At 42.9% G+C, this 13,911-nt stretch overlaps 1 protein-coding gene across 18 annotated transcripts in view; it reads left to right on the top strand.

Annotated features, from left to right (window-relative positions):
* The window catches only part of ATXN2 (ataxin 2), a 49,566-nt gene that overhangs the window by 26,248 nt on the left and 9,407 nt on the right, over nt 1-13,911 (top strand). For 7 of the 18 annotated variants that reach the window (XM_032128133.1, XM_032128138.1, XM_032128144.1 and 4 more), the window contains 10 exons: nt 460-648; nt 1,390-1,497; nt 2,385-2,455; nt 3,138-3,445; nt 3,875-3,938; nt 4,057-4,209; nt 5,162-5,228; nt 7,170-7,354; nt 7,958-8,090; nt 12,233-12,286. In XM_032128133.1, the coding sequence (XP_031984024.1) occupies nt 460-648; nt 1,390-1,497; nt 2,385-2,455; nt 3,138-3,445; nt 3,875-3,938; nt 4,057-4,209; nt 5,162-5,228; nt 7,170-7,354; nt 7,958-8,090; nt 12,233-12,286 (1,332 nt within the window). The remainder of the gene's footprint in view (nt 1-459; nt 649-1,389; nt 1,498-2,384; nt 2,456-3,137; nt 3,446-3,874; nt 3,939-4,056; nt 4,210-5,161; nt 5,229-7,169; nt 7,355-7,957; nt 8,091-12,232; nt 12,287-13,911) is intronic. The other 11 variants (XM_032128145.1, XM_032128146.1, XM_032128149.1 and 8 more) reach the window with 6 other exon arrangements.

The following is a 13,911-nucleotide window of genomic DNA, read 5'->3' on the forward strand; positions in this document are numbered from 1 at the left end:
GCACTCTTTTTTTCAATAGGCTGTGTTGTTTTTTTTCCAGCTGGCAAACCTCCAAAAGAGGACGCTGTAAAATGGATTTTTCAGCCCTCTTAAAAAATGTTTTACATCTGTTTGTGTGGAGACCTGACCACCTTTTGTGTTCTGCCTCAAACTGGGTTAATGTGAGCTGTTGTAGTTGTACTGCTGGGGACTTGGGGAAGCATTTTGCAGATTCTTGGTGGGATTAGAGGGCAGTGATATATTTTGGGGGACAGTCTGCAGAGAAATCACCCCATTATCTGAAATGCTGCGTTGTAAAGAACTAGGAGATGTGCCTGAAAGGTAAACAGGTTTTCAGTTACTTTGTAATGTCTCACAAAGTGTTTCAAAGCATGTTTTTAGCCATTTTAAAACTAAAACAAACTGCTGAGCCAGCTGGGGAAGCTCATCCTATAACTGCTTTTTCCTGTTTGTTTCTAGTTCCGAGATTATCCCCTAAAACACACAGGCCTAGGTCTCCAAGGCAGAGCAGCACTCCCATGGGACCAGCTCTGCCTTCTCCTCAGCCTGGTACTATTCCCACTGAATCTGTTGCCATGCCTGTTCCAGCTGCCTCTCCTACACCTGCCAGCCCTGCATCCAACAGAGCAGTCACCCCTTCCAATGAAGGTAAGGAGCTCTCACCACCTTGCAAATGCTCTTTTTCCCTAATTCCTGACAAGGAATGTGCCTAGGCAAGAGCAGAGCTGCTTGCTGAATGATGGGGAAACTTGTGATGTGTTAAATTTTACTGGGAGTTCCCAATTTCTCATGGTGCCAGCTTTAAACTAAGGTTGGAGAGAGGCTTTTTGAGAAGTCTTTGTGCTGAATTTCTTGTGCCCTTAAGGAATATGAGTTTATAGATGTCTGACTTAATCGAGGATTTCTTTTTTCAAACTGAGCTTTTGCCTCTTTTCTGTGTTAAAGAAACACAGGCCACTGGTTTCAAAAAACTGTTTTGAGCACAGCTAAAGGAAAGCTGGAAAGAAAGGGGGAAGAAAACCATTCAGGAGCACAGTCAAATGTCTAAGAACTCTCAAATCTTTGTAGCATTCTGTGTGAAGACCTTGGACTTCTGAAAATAATTGGCTCTAAGTTTATATTTTGTTCAGCGTAAGTTAAGGTTCTGTGTATGATGAGAAGGATGAGTTTAACTGTGCTTTTTTCATTTGGCTTTAAAAACAGTAGGGTGGGGAGGGAGGGAGGATGGTCCTCCAGGCACCAACTAGGTAGCAGGAAATGTGTAACTTAAAAGGTTTTTCTTTTCCAAGCTAAAAATGGTTAAATTTCTTCCCTATGTCTCCCTTGCCTTCTCTCTTTGGTCAATTTGAGCTGTGTATAAGAGAATAACTTTGGCAATTTCTTTTCCAGCTAAAGATACAAGGCTTCAGGACCAGAGGCAAAATTCTGCAACTGGAAACAAGGAGAATATAAAGCCAAGTGAGACTTCTCCTAGTTTTTCTAAACCTGAAAACAAAGGTTTGTATCCAAAGCTTTCATGTACTCGAGTGATGTAGGAATTGTGCACACTAAACCTGCTGTCCTGGCTGCTTTAGTTGGCATTTTAAGGAAGGCTTGGAGGCAGCCTGGTGTTCTACAGTGAAATTTGGTCATGCAGTTGTGAAGTGGCACTTTGAAATGTTGTTTGTGACTCATTCCATCAACACCAAGTGTAGAGATGCTCATGTGGATGGTGTGATTTCACTTGGTTTTTTTCTTTCTTCCCTCCCCTTCTTTCTTTCCCCTGCTCACAGAGCTGCTTTTTAGCTGCCTTTGGACTGAATATGTTTCTGCTTAGAGCTGTGCTCACAATACCTCTGAGCATCATGGTCAGCAGAGCTTTTCTAACTGTGCTTTTTCCTATTATTTCCTTACATTTGTTTGTCTCTGCAGCGTTGTTTGTTCATTCAGTTCTCAAAAAAACCAAAAGCTGAGAACCAGATTCATTCATTCTCTCACTGGAGAGACCTTTAGGATGAGTCCAACCGTAAAGCTCACCTTGCTCAGTGTTTCTCCTTCACTTGCTGTGTTTTGAAATGCTGGCACAGGCTGGGTTGGGGGTTTTGTTGCATGTTCTTTGTGTTCAGTGAGTTCTGCAGTCCCTGCACCTCAGGGCTTCTGCCTTGGTGTGGTGCATCAGAACTAAAGATAAATCAGTTATGTAATGCTCTGCTTTCACAGAGGCTTTCTGTGTGCTCATACACATAGTTCATGGAATTGTACCAAATTAAAACCGAAAATAAGGCGCTGGATTTCATTGTGATATCTGCAAAACCATTCTCTTTCTGCAAACTTAGCAATGTGCAGGGTTGTGTTTAAAACTTGTATTAGAAATGCTTGGACAATGTTGATCTTATATTTGGCAGGTGTCTCTCCAATTGTTTCAGAGCATAGAAAACAGATTGATGATTTAAAGAAATTTAAGAATGACTTTAGGGTAAGTTTCTCTCTGTTAATGGTGTCATCATTCTCACGTGCATCCAGATTATTTTAATGAATTGAACACATCGCATAGGTTAACAGCTCTTTATACTTTTGCTTAATTTATGAAAATATCTGTAGGAATTCATGTTAGATATTGTAAAATCAATGCTGACTCTTGCTAGTACAATTGCCTAATGCGCATAAATGTGAATATTGACTGTACACTGAAAACAGGACTTGAAACCTGTTTGATCATTAGGCACAAATAATTATCTCACACTCCATATGGAGGAGCTGTTGCAAAATTAAATGAAGAGTTTTGCTGAGGAAAATTGAAGATGAATTCATATTACTTATTTCCTGGTTATAAGGGTTTATTAAATCAGGTTAGCTTTTCAAGTGGTGCTGTTAAATCACTCAGGGGATGAGTTCAGATGGTTGTCTGAAGCTTTCCTGTCACTCCCCAATCAACATACAGGTCAGCTGAGTGGCTGAACAGCTCCTTACACAGTGCCAGCTTAAACAGTGTTCATGGATTTCTTTTCTAGTAGAAATGGAAATGTGTGTTTTAAAAGGTCATTTCCAGATGATTGAGGCCTGTGGGACTGTGTTTTAATCTGTGTCTGTGACAGCATTAGATGGTCTCTTTGGAGTTTTGTATCAATTTACTGAATATATCCCTTGGGTTTTTTCAGTTACAGTCCAGTTCCTCTTCAGATGCAGTGGATCAGCTGCTAAACAAAACCCGAGAAGGTGAAAAATCAAGAGATGTAGTTAAAGAAAAAACAGAGTCCACCCCTAAAGAATCTATCATAGAAGCTGGCAGTAACACCAACTCCAATGGTGGCAGTAGCAAACCCAATAGTCCCAGTATTTCTCCTTCCATAAGTAACAGCTCTGAGCAAAAGCGAGGGCCTGAGGTGACTTCCCAAGGTGTACAGACATCCGGGCCTGGAAGTAAACAAGATAAAGAGGATAAAGAGGAGAAGAAGGATACTTCAGAGTGAGTAATTTTGCATTTTGGAATAAGCACATCTTTATTAACATCAGGCCTTGTGTAGAAGTCATGACTGGGTGACACATTCCTGACTGTGAGTGCTGTTACACAGGAGGAACAACAGGTGAAAGGACTGCCCTGAAAGTCATCTCCTGATTCAGTGCAGAGCTCTGGTCCTTTTGATGTCTGCTTCACATCTAAAAGCTTATTTCAATGTTTTCCTGGCTCACGTGAGCTGTGGTATCAACTGGAAAACATTCATGGGTAGTTGTAGTAAGAGTCCCTCAATGAGAGTGGCTTTTTGCATGCCATGAGGTATTTCACTTCTCAGAAATCTGACTCACAGATAGAAATGAGGTGTTTCTTAAATTATTAATTGCAGATACACTTGTAAAAGAATAATGCCCAACTAAATTTTTTGTTCTTTGTGTTTAGGCAAGTTAGAAAATCAACACTTAATCCTAATGCTAAAGAGTTCAACCCTCGATCTTTTGCTCAAGTAAGTGATTTGATGCTGTTGAAAACAGTGCCTTTGAGTAGATCTTTATAAGCCAACCTTTTCCTTGGAGGATGCTCAAACTAACCCTGCCATATCCATTGCTCACCTCTGTTTGTAGCCGAAACCTTCTACTACACCAACCTCCCCTCGTCCTCAAGCTCAGCCCAGCCCCTCCATGGTGGGGCATCAGCAGCCAACCCCCGTGTACACTCAGCCTGTTTGTTTTGCACCAAATATGATGTACCCGGTTCCAGTGAGTCCAGGCGTGCAGGTAAAGTGCTGCAAACTCCTCAACACTGCACAGAGATCCTCAGGAAGCTCAGGAGACTTAAGAATCACAGAATGGGTCGGGTTGGGAAAGACCTTAAAGATCAGCTTGTCTCAGCTTGGGAGCTCTGAGTTAAAACTGAAATAATACAGCTTGTATTGCTCTTGTAAATGTAAATCATATTGTTGTGAAGTTTTAGCTGTGTAAATACTGACTTTTCCCAGTGCTCCCTCAATCTGGATGTTCAAATAGTCCCAAACACTTGTAAATGCCAGCAGCCTGTATTTATGGTTGATATGTGCAGGTTTCCTTCCTGGTCCTGCAAGCATAGTCTCACTCTCTTTAAATGTTAAGCAAGTGTTTCTTTGTTTCCAGCTGTGTCCCACTGGTTCCTGGTTGTTGTAGGGATCACTGGGATTTCAAATCTAGCTCCATTATCATAGAACCATGGAATATCCTGAGTTGGAAGGGACCCACAAGGATCATCAGCCCCAACCCCTGGCCCTGCACAGACACCCCAACAATCCCACCCTGGGTATCCCTGGCAGCGCTGTCCCAACGCTCCTGGAGCTCTGGCAGCCTCGGGGCCGTGCCCATTCCCTGGGGAGCCTGGGCAGTGCTTCCTCTGGGAGAAGAGCCTTTCCCTGATACCCAGCCTAACCCTCCCCTGACTCAGCTTTATACCAAAAAGCTGTTGAGAGGCTGTCAGGTTGAGCCCAGTGCCTGCAGTAGCAGCAGTAGCGTTCCTGGGCTGGTTGTTGCCAACCATCTGGTCTTAGTTGAGTGTCCGTGCAGACTCGATGACACTGATCCAAGAAAATCTCATAGGTTAGGCAGAGTTCACTAAACCATGTAACAGAGCAGAGGGAAACACATCAAAGCTGAGTGGGGCCCCCACCCCAGCTCACACTGAGTTTTTAAAGGAATATCACACCTTCAACTTGTTCTGTTTCAGCCTTTGTATCCTATTCCCATGACGCCCATGCCAGTGAACCAAGCCAAGACATATAGAGCAGGTAAAGGTGAGAATAATACTGCCTGTTTGGTTCTCAGTCTGCATGCAGCATGGCTAAATGACAAATGTTTGTGTGTTTTCTAATCTGTGGTAATTTGGTTTTCGATCAATATTTTAAATGCTATTTTTAATAAAGGGAAGTAAGTGGAAATACTAATGGATTTATAGATAAACTAATTCAGCCAAAACATGCCAGGTTTGAGTAATGGGGGGTTGCTCAGATTGGAATCTGGTTTGACAAACAGGAAAACGTCTCTGTTACTTGGAGCATTAGGATAAGCTGATCATTTCCTATATTTCATAAAAATTACAGATTTTTTTTAAAGGGGGCTTCTCTACTGGTTTTCTTTACTGGTTTGCAGCAGTGCCCTCATCGGTGCTTTAATAGAGGGGGTTTTGTCAACATGCAGAGTCACTATTTCTTCAGGAAGACTTTGCTCTGCTGCTCTTCTGGAAAAAGCTGGTTCCAGTTTGTTCTTTTTCATTCCTGCTGCCCCAGTGACTGAACAGCTGGACTAACAATGACAATGCCACGTGTTCAAGTGACACCCGTGGCTGTGGAGCCACAGTGGGTGGTGAGATGCTCCCTGTGCTGGGCAGGGCACTGAGGGAGCAGCAAGCGCTGCTCTTGTTCTTGTGTCCAGGGAACGCTGTAGCTGTGCCCAGTGAATGCTTCTGCAGTGGCAGCCAGTGCTGCAGGACAAGAACACCACTGCAGCTCCAGTCACTGCAGGAGGAAATTGTTTCCTGCTGTTTAGAAACAAACAAATGGCCTTTATCAACCTGGGGGAGACAAAAAGCTGCAATGTATTTGTGTGGTCAAACACAGTAACTTCACTGTGGCCTCACCCCTGAAATCTTCTGCTTGGTAACACTGTTTTAATCAGAAATACATTGCTGAGTACTCACTCGACGGGTGAGGCAGTTCCAATTCTGAATTCCTTTTTAAGTTCCAATATTTTCTCCAAATCCATCTGTGTGCAGCACAGCCCTGAGGGAGCTGCCTGGGTTACAGCTCTGTGCCTTTACACTGTTGAAGTTGCCTCCTGTATTTACTTCTTTTTGTTGTTGATTTGCAGTGTAAACACAATCACTGAGTGAATTTACTGATGTTTTCAACATTTCCCTCTCCTCTCCCTAAGGGATTTGGGACATTGCCCCTGCAGTGGAGCTTGCAGGTGCTTAAGGTAGCTCAGTTAATAGTTGCAGCCTGACTACAGGAAGCTGGAGCCCTCCTGGAGCCCTGCTGGAGCTCCCATGCCCGTGCTTTGTAGGCTGAATTAGTTTGTTCCAAGTCAGTTGGGTGGTCAACTCCCCAGGAGAGCTCAGGTGATCCCACATTGCTCTGCTCTTTTCATCTTTCTTCCCTCTTAATTATTCCTACTCCTCTTTTTATAGGTTTTGTGTCCCTCAATGTTGCCTATGACCTAAAAGTTGCTTTCTGCTGCCCTGAGGGGTAGCAGGGAGCTCAAAAGATGTGAATACCTTGAGTTGTGGCTGCATGGAGACCTTTATTGTGCTCTCCTCAGCCATAAACACAAGCCATTTTAACATAAACTCTCAGATTTCCAGCTGATGAACAGTGGCCAAGTAGTTCCCACAGAGGGTGAATTAAACCTTTTGAAGGGGACAGGATTAATTGGTTAATGTAGGTGTCCTGATACAACCTTTCTCTTCCATTTCTGATTCTTGTCAGTCTTTCTCTCCCTCCACCTTTATTCCTTCACAAGAAAGGCAGGGCTGGGTTTGTTGCTGTGGATATCATGTGTTTCTTGGAGAAACTCTTCTTCACACTGTTCCTTTCTGACAGAGCTCTAACCCATGGTTAAAGCTGTGGGGTGAGGATGTTCCACGTGGTCCCAGTAACATTATTATGATGTAGAACCTTTCAGGAAGATCACAGTTCTTTGCCCTGTGTTTCTAACGTGAGGAAATCTTTGTTTTCCAGTACCAAATATGCCCCAGCAGCGGCAAGACCAACACCACCAGAGCACCATGATGCATCCTGCCTCAGCAGCAGGCCCTCCAATTGTAGCTACTCCACCTGCTTACTCTACACAATATGTTGCATATAGCCCCCAACAGTTTCCTAATCAGCCTCTTGTGCAGCATGTGCCACACTACCAATCTCAGGTAAGAGTCCTTTCAATGCTCCTGATCAATCCAAGTACAAATAATGAGGTGGCTCAGACCTTATGTCCAGTCCTAAGTCACTCTGAAGAGTTTCTGTGTTCTGGAGCACACGTGGTGATCTTGGAATGTGCTTCAAAGCCTGTAACAAATTTTAAGGTCCTAATGAATTTTAAGGTCTTAACGAATTTTGAGGTCAGTTTAGAAGTTGGCATTTATTATTGATAAGGTTTTTTTAGCTCTTTGAAGAATTTCTTTAGGTCATGGCCAGCACATCTCCTGGTTAAGCGTTCTAAAAATAACTTACTTGGTGGACTGCTCTTACTTCAAAGGCTGTTAAATCCACAAGAGTAATTGGATAAATATATAAGCTTAGTGCATTATTGGAGTGGCAAAAATTGGATATGCCAATGTTTTCTGTCAGATTTTAGCCCTTAAATTTTGGAAACAGTGGGGACAATCACGACAGTGTGAAATCCTCAGCTCTCTCTCCGTTTGAGCAAGGCCGAGCCGCCGCTGTGTCAATCACGACTATTTAGGTGACACGAGTTTCTTTGGAGTAATTCCCCAATTAACCATGTGGTTTTTCCTTTGTTCTGCCTGCAGCATCCTCATGTTTATAGCCCTGTAATACAGGGCAACGCTAGGATGATGGCCCCACCAGCACATGCACAGCCGGGTTTAGTATCTTCCTCTGCAACACAGTACGGTGCGCATGAACAGACACATGCTATGTATGGTAGGAAACGTTTTGTGTTATATGTAACTTTTTAAGTCCTTACTTTGTGCAGGGGATGTATTTAATCTCAGCCTTCAAACGTGGGTATCGTTCAGTAGATGTGGTTTATATTTCATAAGATGATGATGATGATGATGATGAGCAGAGCATTGAAAACTGAGCCAGCCTGGTTCAAATGAAAACTCAAGTGTGCTGATTTCGGTAGGATGCCAGTGACCAAGATGAGATTTCAACCTGGGAGCTGCTAAAGAATATCTGCTGAAAGAAGTTTGTTCAAGTTCTCTTGATGCTCTTGATACATCATCCCTTGTTTGTTCCTTGATTATAATTAGTACTTGTTTTATTGCAAGGTTATGACCTCAGTTTCAAACTTGACTTTAGTTCTGGCAACTAGTGAAATGCTGTCTTTATGATACTACTGGCATTATTAACAGTATGAACACTGCTGTTTAAGCAAAATAAACCATGTGTTGCTTACCTTTCTCTTTTGGTAAGTCAAGAATAAGTATATGGAACAGCTCATGTATTGCTCTGACTTGGACAATTAGTCTCTAGCATTATCAGATGGGCATTTTTCACTTACAGTGAAGTGCTGAAAATGTGGGTTACCTTGTGACAAAAGTAAAATGTTCAAGAACTTCTAAAGCATTATAAATGTATGATAAATCAAGGCCAAATTTGGAGGAAAAAAAGCTCACTGCAAAACATGCTATTGAAAGAGGTAGAGTCAAGGTTGTTTAAGGCTTGGAAATTGTCATAAAATGTCAAAACAGCAGATGGTCTCTTGAAAACATGGCATTTCAATACTTGTTATAGCATCTGAGGAAAAGTTTTATTGGGTCACGTATATTATTGACTTAGATTCTAATAAAAGATTTTCTGTACCTTTAGACATCTTTGTATGTTTTCGGGTGCTTAGTTTTACACTGCTACTTAATGGAAGTCCATGATGTGTCATGAAAACTTACAGAGAATCTGGAGTTTAGTGGGAAATTAATTCTGATTTTAAGAGGTGTCTTACCCGTCTGAAAACATCCTGACAGATCTCTGGAGTGGTTTGGTAACAGAGTTAAGAAACAAAAATAACCTTTTTTGATGCTCAGAGGAAGAGCATTTGAGCTCATTTGTGCTGAAGCTGAAATGGAAGTTACTTGTAGAGATTAATCTTTCTCTCACAGGTCTTTGCTAATTGTATTACTTTGATCTTTTCAACTCTTGTGCTTGAGGTGTCCATGTAAACAGATCTTCTGTTTGCTTTTTCGTTAGATTAAATAGAATTCCGATAAAGTGAACGATCAAAGGCTTTCAGACCTTTATTGGTGAAAACCCTCCCCTCAAATTCTAATTAAAATAAAACCAAACATGAGATAATCTGAGATTTGATTCAGAATGGTTGCATGTGACTTCCTAGCAATTTCCCATTGTTCACCATCCTTATCTTCTGTAATCAGTGGGTTTTGCAGTGTTGAAGTACAAGCCCATTGCCTTGCTTGGCTTTGATCAGATGTCTGTATAGTTTTTTTCACTGATATTCTGACTTACAACTGTTAGATCTCATTTTGTGTTGGTTTTGCAGCTTGTCTGTTGTAGATATGTGACTACCTGCCAGTGCAAACAACTAAGTTGGGTCAAACTTGAGAGTTCTTTGGTATTTCCTGCCATGTAATTAAATATTACTTTCCCGAGAGCACCTAATTTAACAGAAATGGCCTGTCCTCCTGTGTTCTTTCAAGTAGCTACTTGGTGACTCTTCTAAATATTCTCCCACCTTCCAGTAAATGATGGAGTGCTTGAAATTTTTGTTACTGAAACCATTCAACCCAAGAGGATCATGAACTCCATGTGATAGACCTTTTTTAAGGGTGTGTTCTTGCCCCTGTGCAGACGTGTTTAGTGAACGTGAACTGTCTCAAAGGTACCCTTCACCTTCCAAGGTGACAGTGACACATGCAATGATTCCTGATGTTCTGCAGCACCCTCTCAATTCGCATTTTTGCAAGTCTTCCATGTGCTGAGTGCTTGAAGACCTGGCCCAGATGGACTGTGCTTCCTCAAAGTGTGTCCAGCTGTAACGTGTCCACTTCAGCTTCCATTTATCCATATGTGGGAAAAGGCAGGAATGCCAGAGGTGACCAATCTGAGCTGCTCGTGGAGCCCATTGCTAAAGAACATCATGTTGGAATTGTGCACATCTGACTGAGTGACTATAAGGAAATATCCATAACTTATGTTCTGTCTTTTGGGAATCTTAAGTTTACCCACATTTGAACTAAATATACCTGTGCACTTTGATTCTGGTCCTCCCTTAAAAATAATTTGAAAGTACAGAATAACAACTTTCTGAGAAACAACCACCGCTGCTGCTTTTGATTTTGCTCAAACAATTTCCCTTTTGGCTCTTTAAAATTGCTATCTGATTTTTTAAAAAATACATTATTACTTATTTTTAGCACTGATATCAGGATTCAGTGGGCCACGCTGCCCTTTTACTCTTCAAGGTACTGGTGCTTACTTTGAGTTATTCCTGCAAAATTCACTCAGTTTTTCTCCTGCATATGTGGTAGAGAGAAGATGTCTGCAAGAACTACTGTGCTGAGACCTGGGGGTTGGGGGGAAACTGCTTATCAAGTATTCCTAAGGTGTGAAATGTTTTCTGGTAAGATCTGAAACTGCACCTTCACTAATGGTTTGGGACGAGTTGAAAGTCTGTGGCAAATAGTAACAGCCTGGCAGCGAAGAAATTCCTGTCGATTTAAGGGAACCACCCTCACTGCCAAAAGTTTGGGGTTGTTTTCCTTCCTGTCTTGTGAAGAGATAGCTGAATCCAAAATACATGCAGTGACCTAATAAGCACTCTTCCATTTTAAAGAAAAGTACTTTTGTCTAATGCTGTTTAATGGGATATTCCTGCACTTCTGGGATTTCCTTGCCAGTTCACTGTGTCACAACCCCGCTGTTGACAAGACAGAGAAGCAGAGCTGCGTGGTCCCAGTAACCCCAGCTAAACACAGGACAGAGGAGTGTTCAGATCACTGGGGTTTTCCCCTCACAATGGGGAAGGACAATGTCCAAACAACTTTCTTCCCAGCCAGATGATAACAATGTCTGTGACACTTCAGCTGTGGAGCCGTCCCTGTCCAGGAGAGTTTGAAATGTGACACCCTTACCTGCCACACAGCTGACCTGGAGGTGTCGTCCTTCCCCTGCTCAGCTGCACCTTGGGTTCAGAAGGTTCTGTGTCTGTCTGGCAGCTGCTGGCTCGGGGTGGCCTCCCAGTCCCTGTCCTTGGGCTGCTGGAGTTTGCTGGCCACAGTCCCAGTTTGGCTCCTGTGTCACACAAAGCCCAGACCAGGCTTCTGCTGCTGGTAGAAAATTTGGTTCCCGAGTAGAGGGTGGATTTGTCCATTCCTGTGGCAATGAACTTGTGGTAGTTTTCCATGTGGCTGAATTGTTTCCTGATATCTGGAGTCCTTTGAAAAACTTAACTTTTGTGTTTAAGAACTTGTGTAAAACCAGACCTTGGTTTTGCACAGATGCGTTTCCTGTTTTTTGTGCTCTCATTCCTGTCCCTGTTTTCCCTTCCCCTTTCCCCTTCTGCATATGTTTTACTGGTCTGGTGTTGTCTCTAACTTTATCTGGTTTCTGTCTCAGCAGTAGAGTAAATTCTATTCCCCTGATAGTACAATGGTGGATATAATATAAACCTCAGAGGATTCTCCAGGGACTAAGAGTGAACCAGTCACCAAAGGTGTCTTGGAACTGTTCAGAATGGCAGTGCCATAGCTGAAAAAGCAAGGGGCCAGTTTCTGCTCTAGTGTAATTGTATTTTAACCTTCTTGTTGCAGTGAACAGTAATAGACCATGAATTGACATAAAGTTTCTTTTTGTGTTAATTAAGAACTGCAAGACCTCAGTGTCACAGTTAAGAAGGAAAGCTTACTTGAGACTTGTGTTTCATCTCCACTCATTTGTAAAACAAAATATCTAGCTCTAATAGCAGCTGAGTAAATAAAAATATCTGCATGGTTCTAGAGTCTTCAAAAAAAATTTTAAAAAAATTAAAACTGACACTGACCTTTCCAGAAGGTGGGAAGTATGCACGTGGCAAGAGGCTAATTTACCTTTCTATTTCCCAAATTCAGCATGTCCCAAAATACCATACAGCAAGGAGACAGGCCCTTCTTTCTACTTTGCCAGTGAGTTGGGTTTTTTGTACTAATTTTGATTGTACAGAAAAGCACTTTCTAAAGAACCACATGTTAAAGGAATGGGACGTGTTGAGGGAACAAGTTTCCTTGCACCAAACCAGGATGTGGAAAACGCAGGAAGGTTCCTCTCAGTGTGCAGGGGATGGAGCTTTGGGACAGATTTATATGATCACAGGAAGCTGAGTTGTCAATTCTTCAAAAATTTATTTTGAGTATAGAATAATCTCTGACTTCACTACGCAGTCTTTTCATCTGCAGCCAGAAGTGGGCTCTAAGAAATCCTTCCCTGTGAGGGTGGGAAGGCCCTGGCACAGGGTGGCCAGAGCAGCTATGGCTGCCCCATCCCTGGAACTGTCCAAGGCCAGGTTGGACGGGGCTTGGAGCAGCCTGGGCTGGTGGAAGGTGTCCCTGCCCATGGCAGGGAGTGGAACAAAATGATCTTGAAGGTCCCTTCCCACCCAAACCACTCTGTGATTCTGTAGCCTCTGCTTAAACATGGGGGAGCTGCATTGCTCCCTTCCATGAGCCAAACAGGATTTTTAAACCTGACAAGTTACCAGCTTCCTAAAAGGAGAAGTAACCTGGGCCTCATCCCTTTAAAAAGCTGTGGCTCGAGTTCTGAGCCCCTGGGAAGAAATAACTCGAGTTGCAGCTGAGGTGGAGGAAGTTTTCTGTAGAGCTGCTGCTGCAGGAGTGCTGGGAACAACTTGTGCTCATGATTGTATGGCAGGGATGAGATAAGGGCTCCTTGGCAGGTGAACTTTATCAGTTCCATTCCCTGGCTCAGGTGGGGCTGTGCTGGTGCCCAGCATCACTGTAGAGGAGAGGGACTGGTGCTCTCTGGACACAGCAGCCTGATCCAGCTCGTCCACACTTACTGGAAAAGGCAGAGAACTGCAAAATACTGCCTTGTCTGCTGGTGTTCAGCAGCTGCTTTGAGGAAGCTGAGGTTTGAGAGGGGTGGTTGCAGGATGAACTCTCACCCAAGACATGGGAAAGGAGGAATTGTGGTTTCAGGGTGTTTCTGTTCTTGCTGCTGTCCTGCCGTGGCACTCGTTGCTGTGTCTGTCTGCAAGTCCGTGCAGCTCATGCCAGGCACTCTCCTGGGTTTTGGTGTTTGTTTTTTTTTTTTTTTTGCATTAGCTCATGCAAGAGGGATGTGAGAAAAACCATTTGTTCTCCAAAAATCTCCTCTGGAGCAGACTTGCTGTGTTTCTTGTACCAGATTGGTTCTGCCTGAGCAGGGGCTGTAGGATGCTGAGCTGTGCTGTGTTCATGCCTCTTGGTTTGGTGCACTGAAATCTCTTTAATAACCTCGTTCCTTTCTTGGATTATCTTTGGAGTCCACTCTGCCTGTGTAAAATGAGTTCTTGAAATGTTTGTGTGATGAAAGAAACATTTGCTATTTCTTTGCTTCCTACCATTCAGGTCTTTTAAATGTAGTTATCCTCACCATCTTACTGGCTCTGGCAATAGTTCTGAAGTTTATTCACTGGTCAGTTCTTGAAAATAGGCTCTTCAGTGCATCTTTGGACTATGACCAATGCTGACCACCATTGGCACCATTGAAATTCCAGGGAAAAGACAAAATTACAAAATGACACGATGTGGTT

The sequence above is a fragment of the Corvus moneduloides genome, chromosome 18, assembly GCF_009650955.1.
Source record: "Corvus moneduloides isolate bCorMon1 chromosome 18, bCorMon1.pri, whole genome shotgun sequence".
NCBI lineage: Eukaryota > Metazoa > Chordata > Aves > Passeriformes > Corvidae > Corvus > Corvus moneduloides.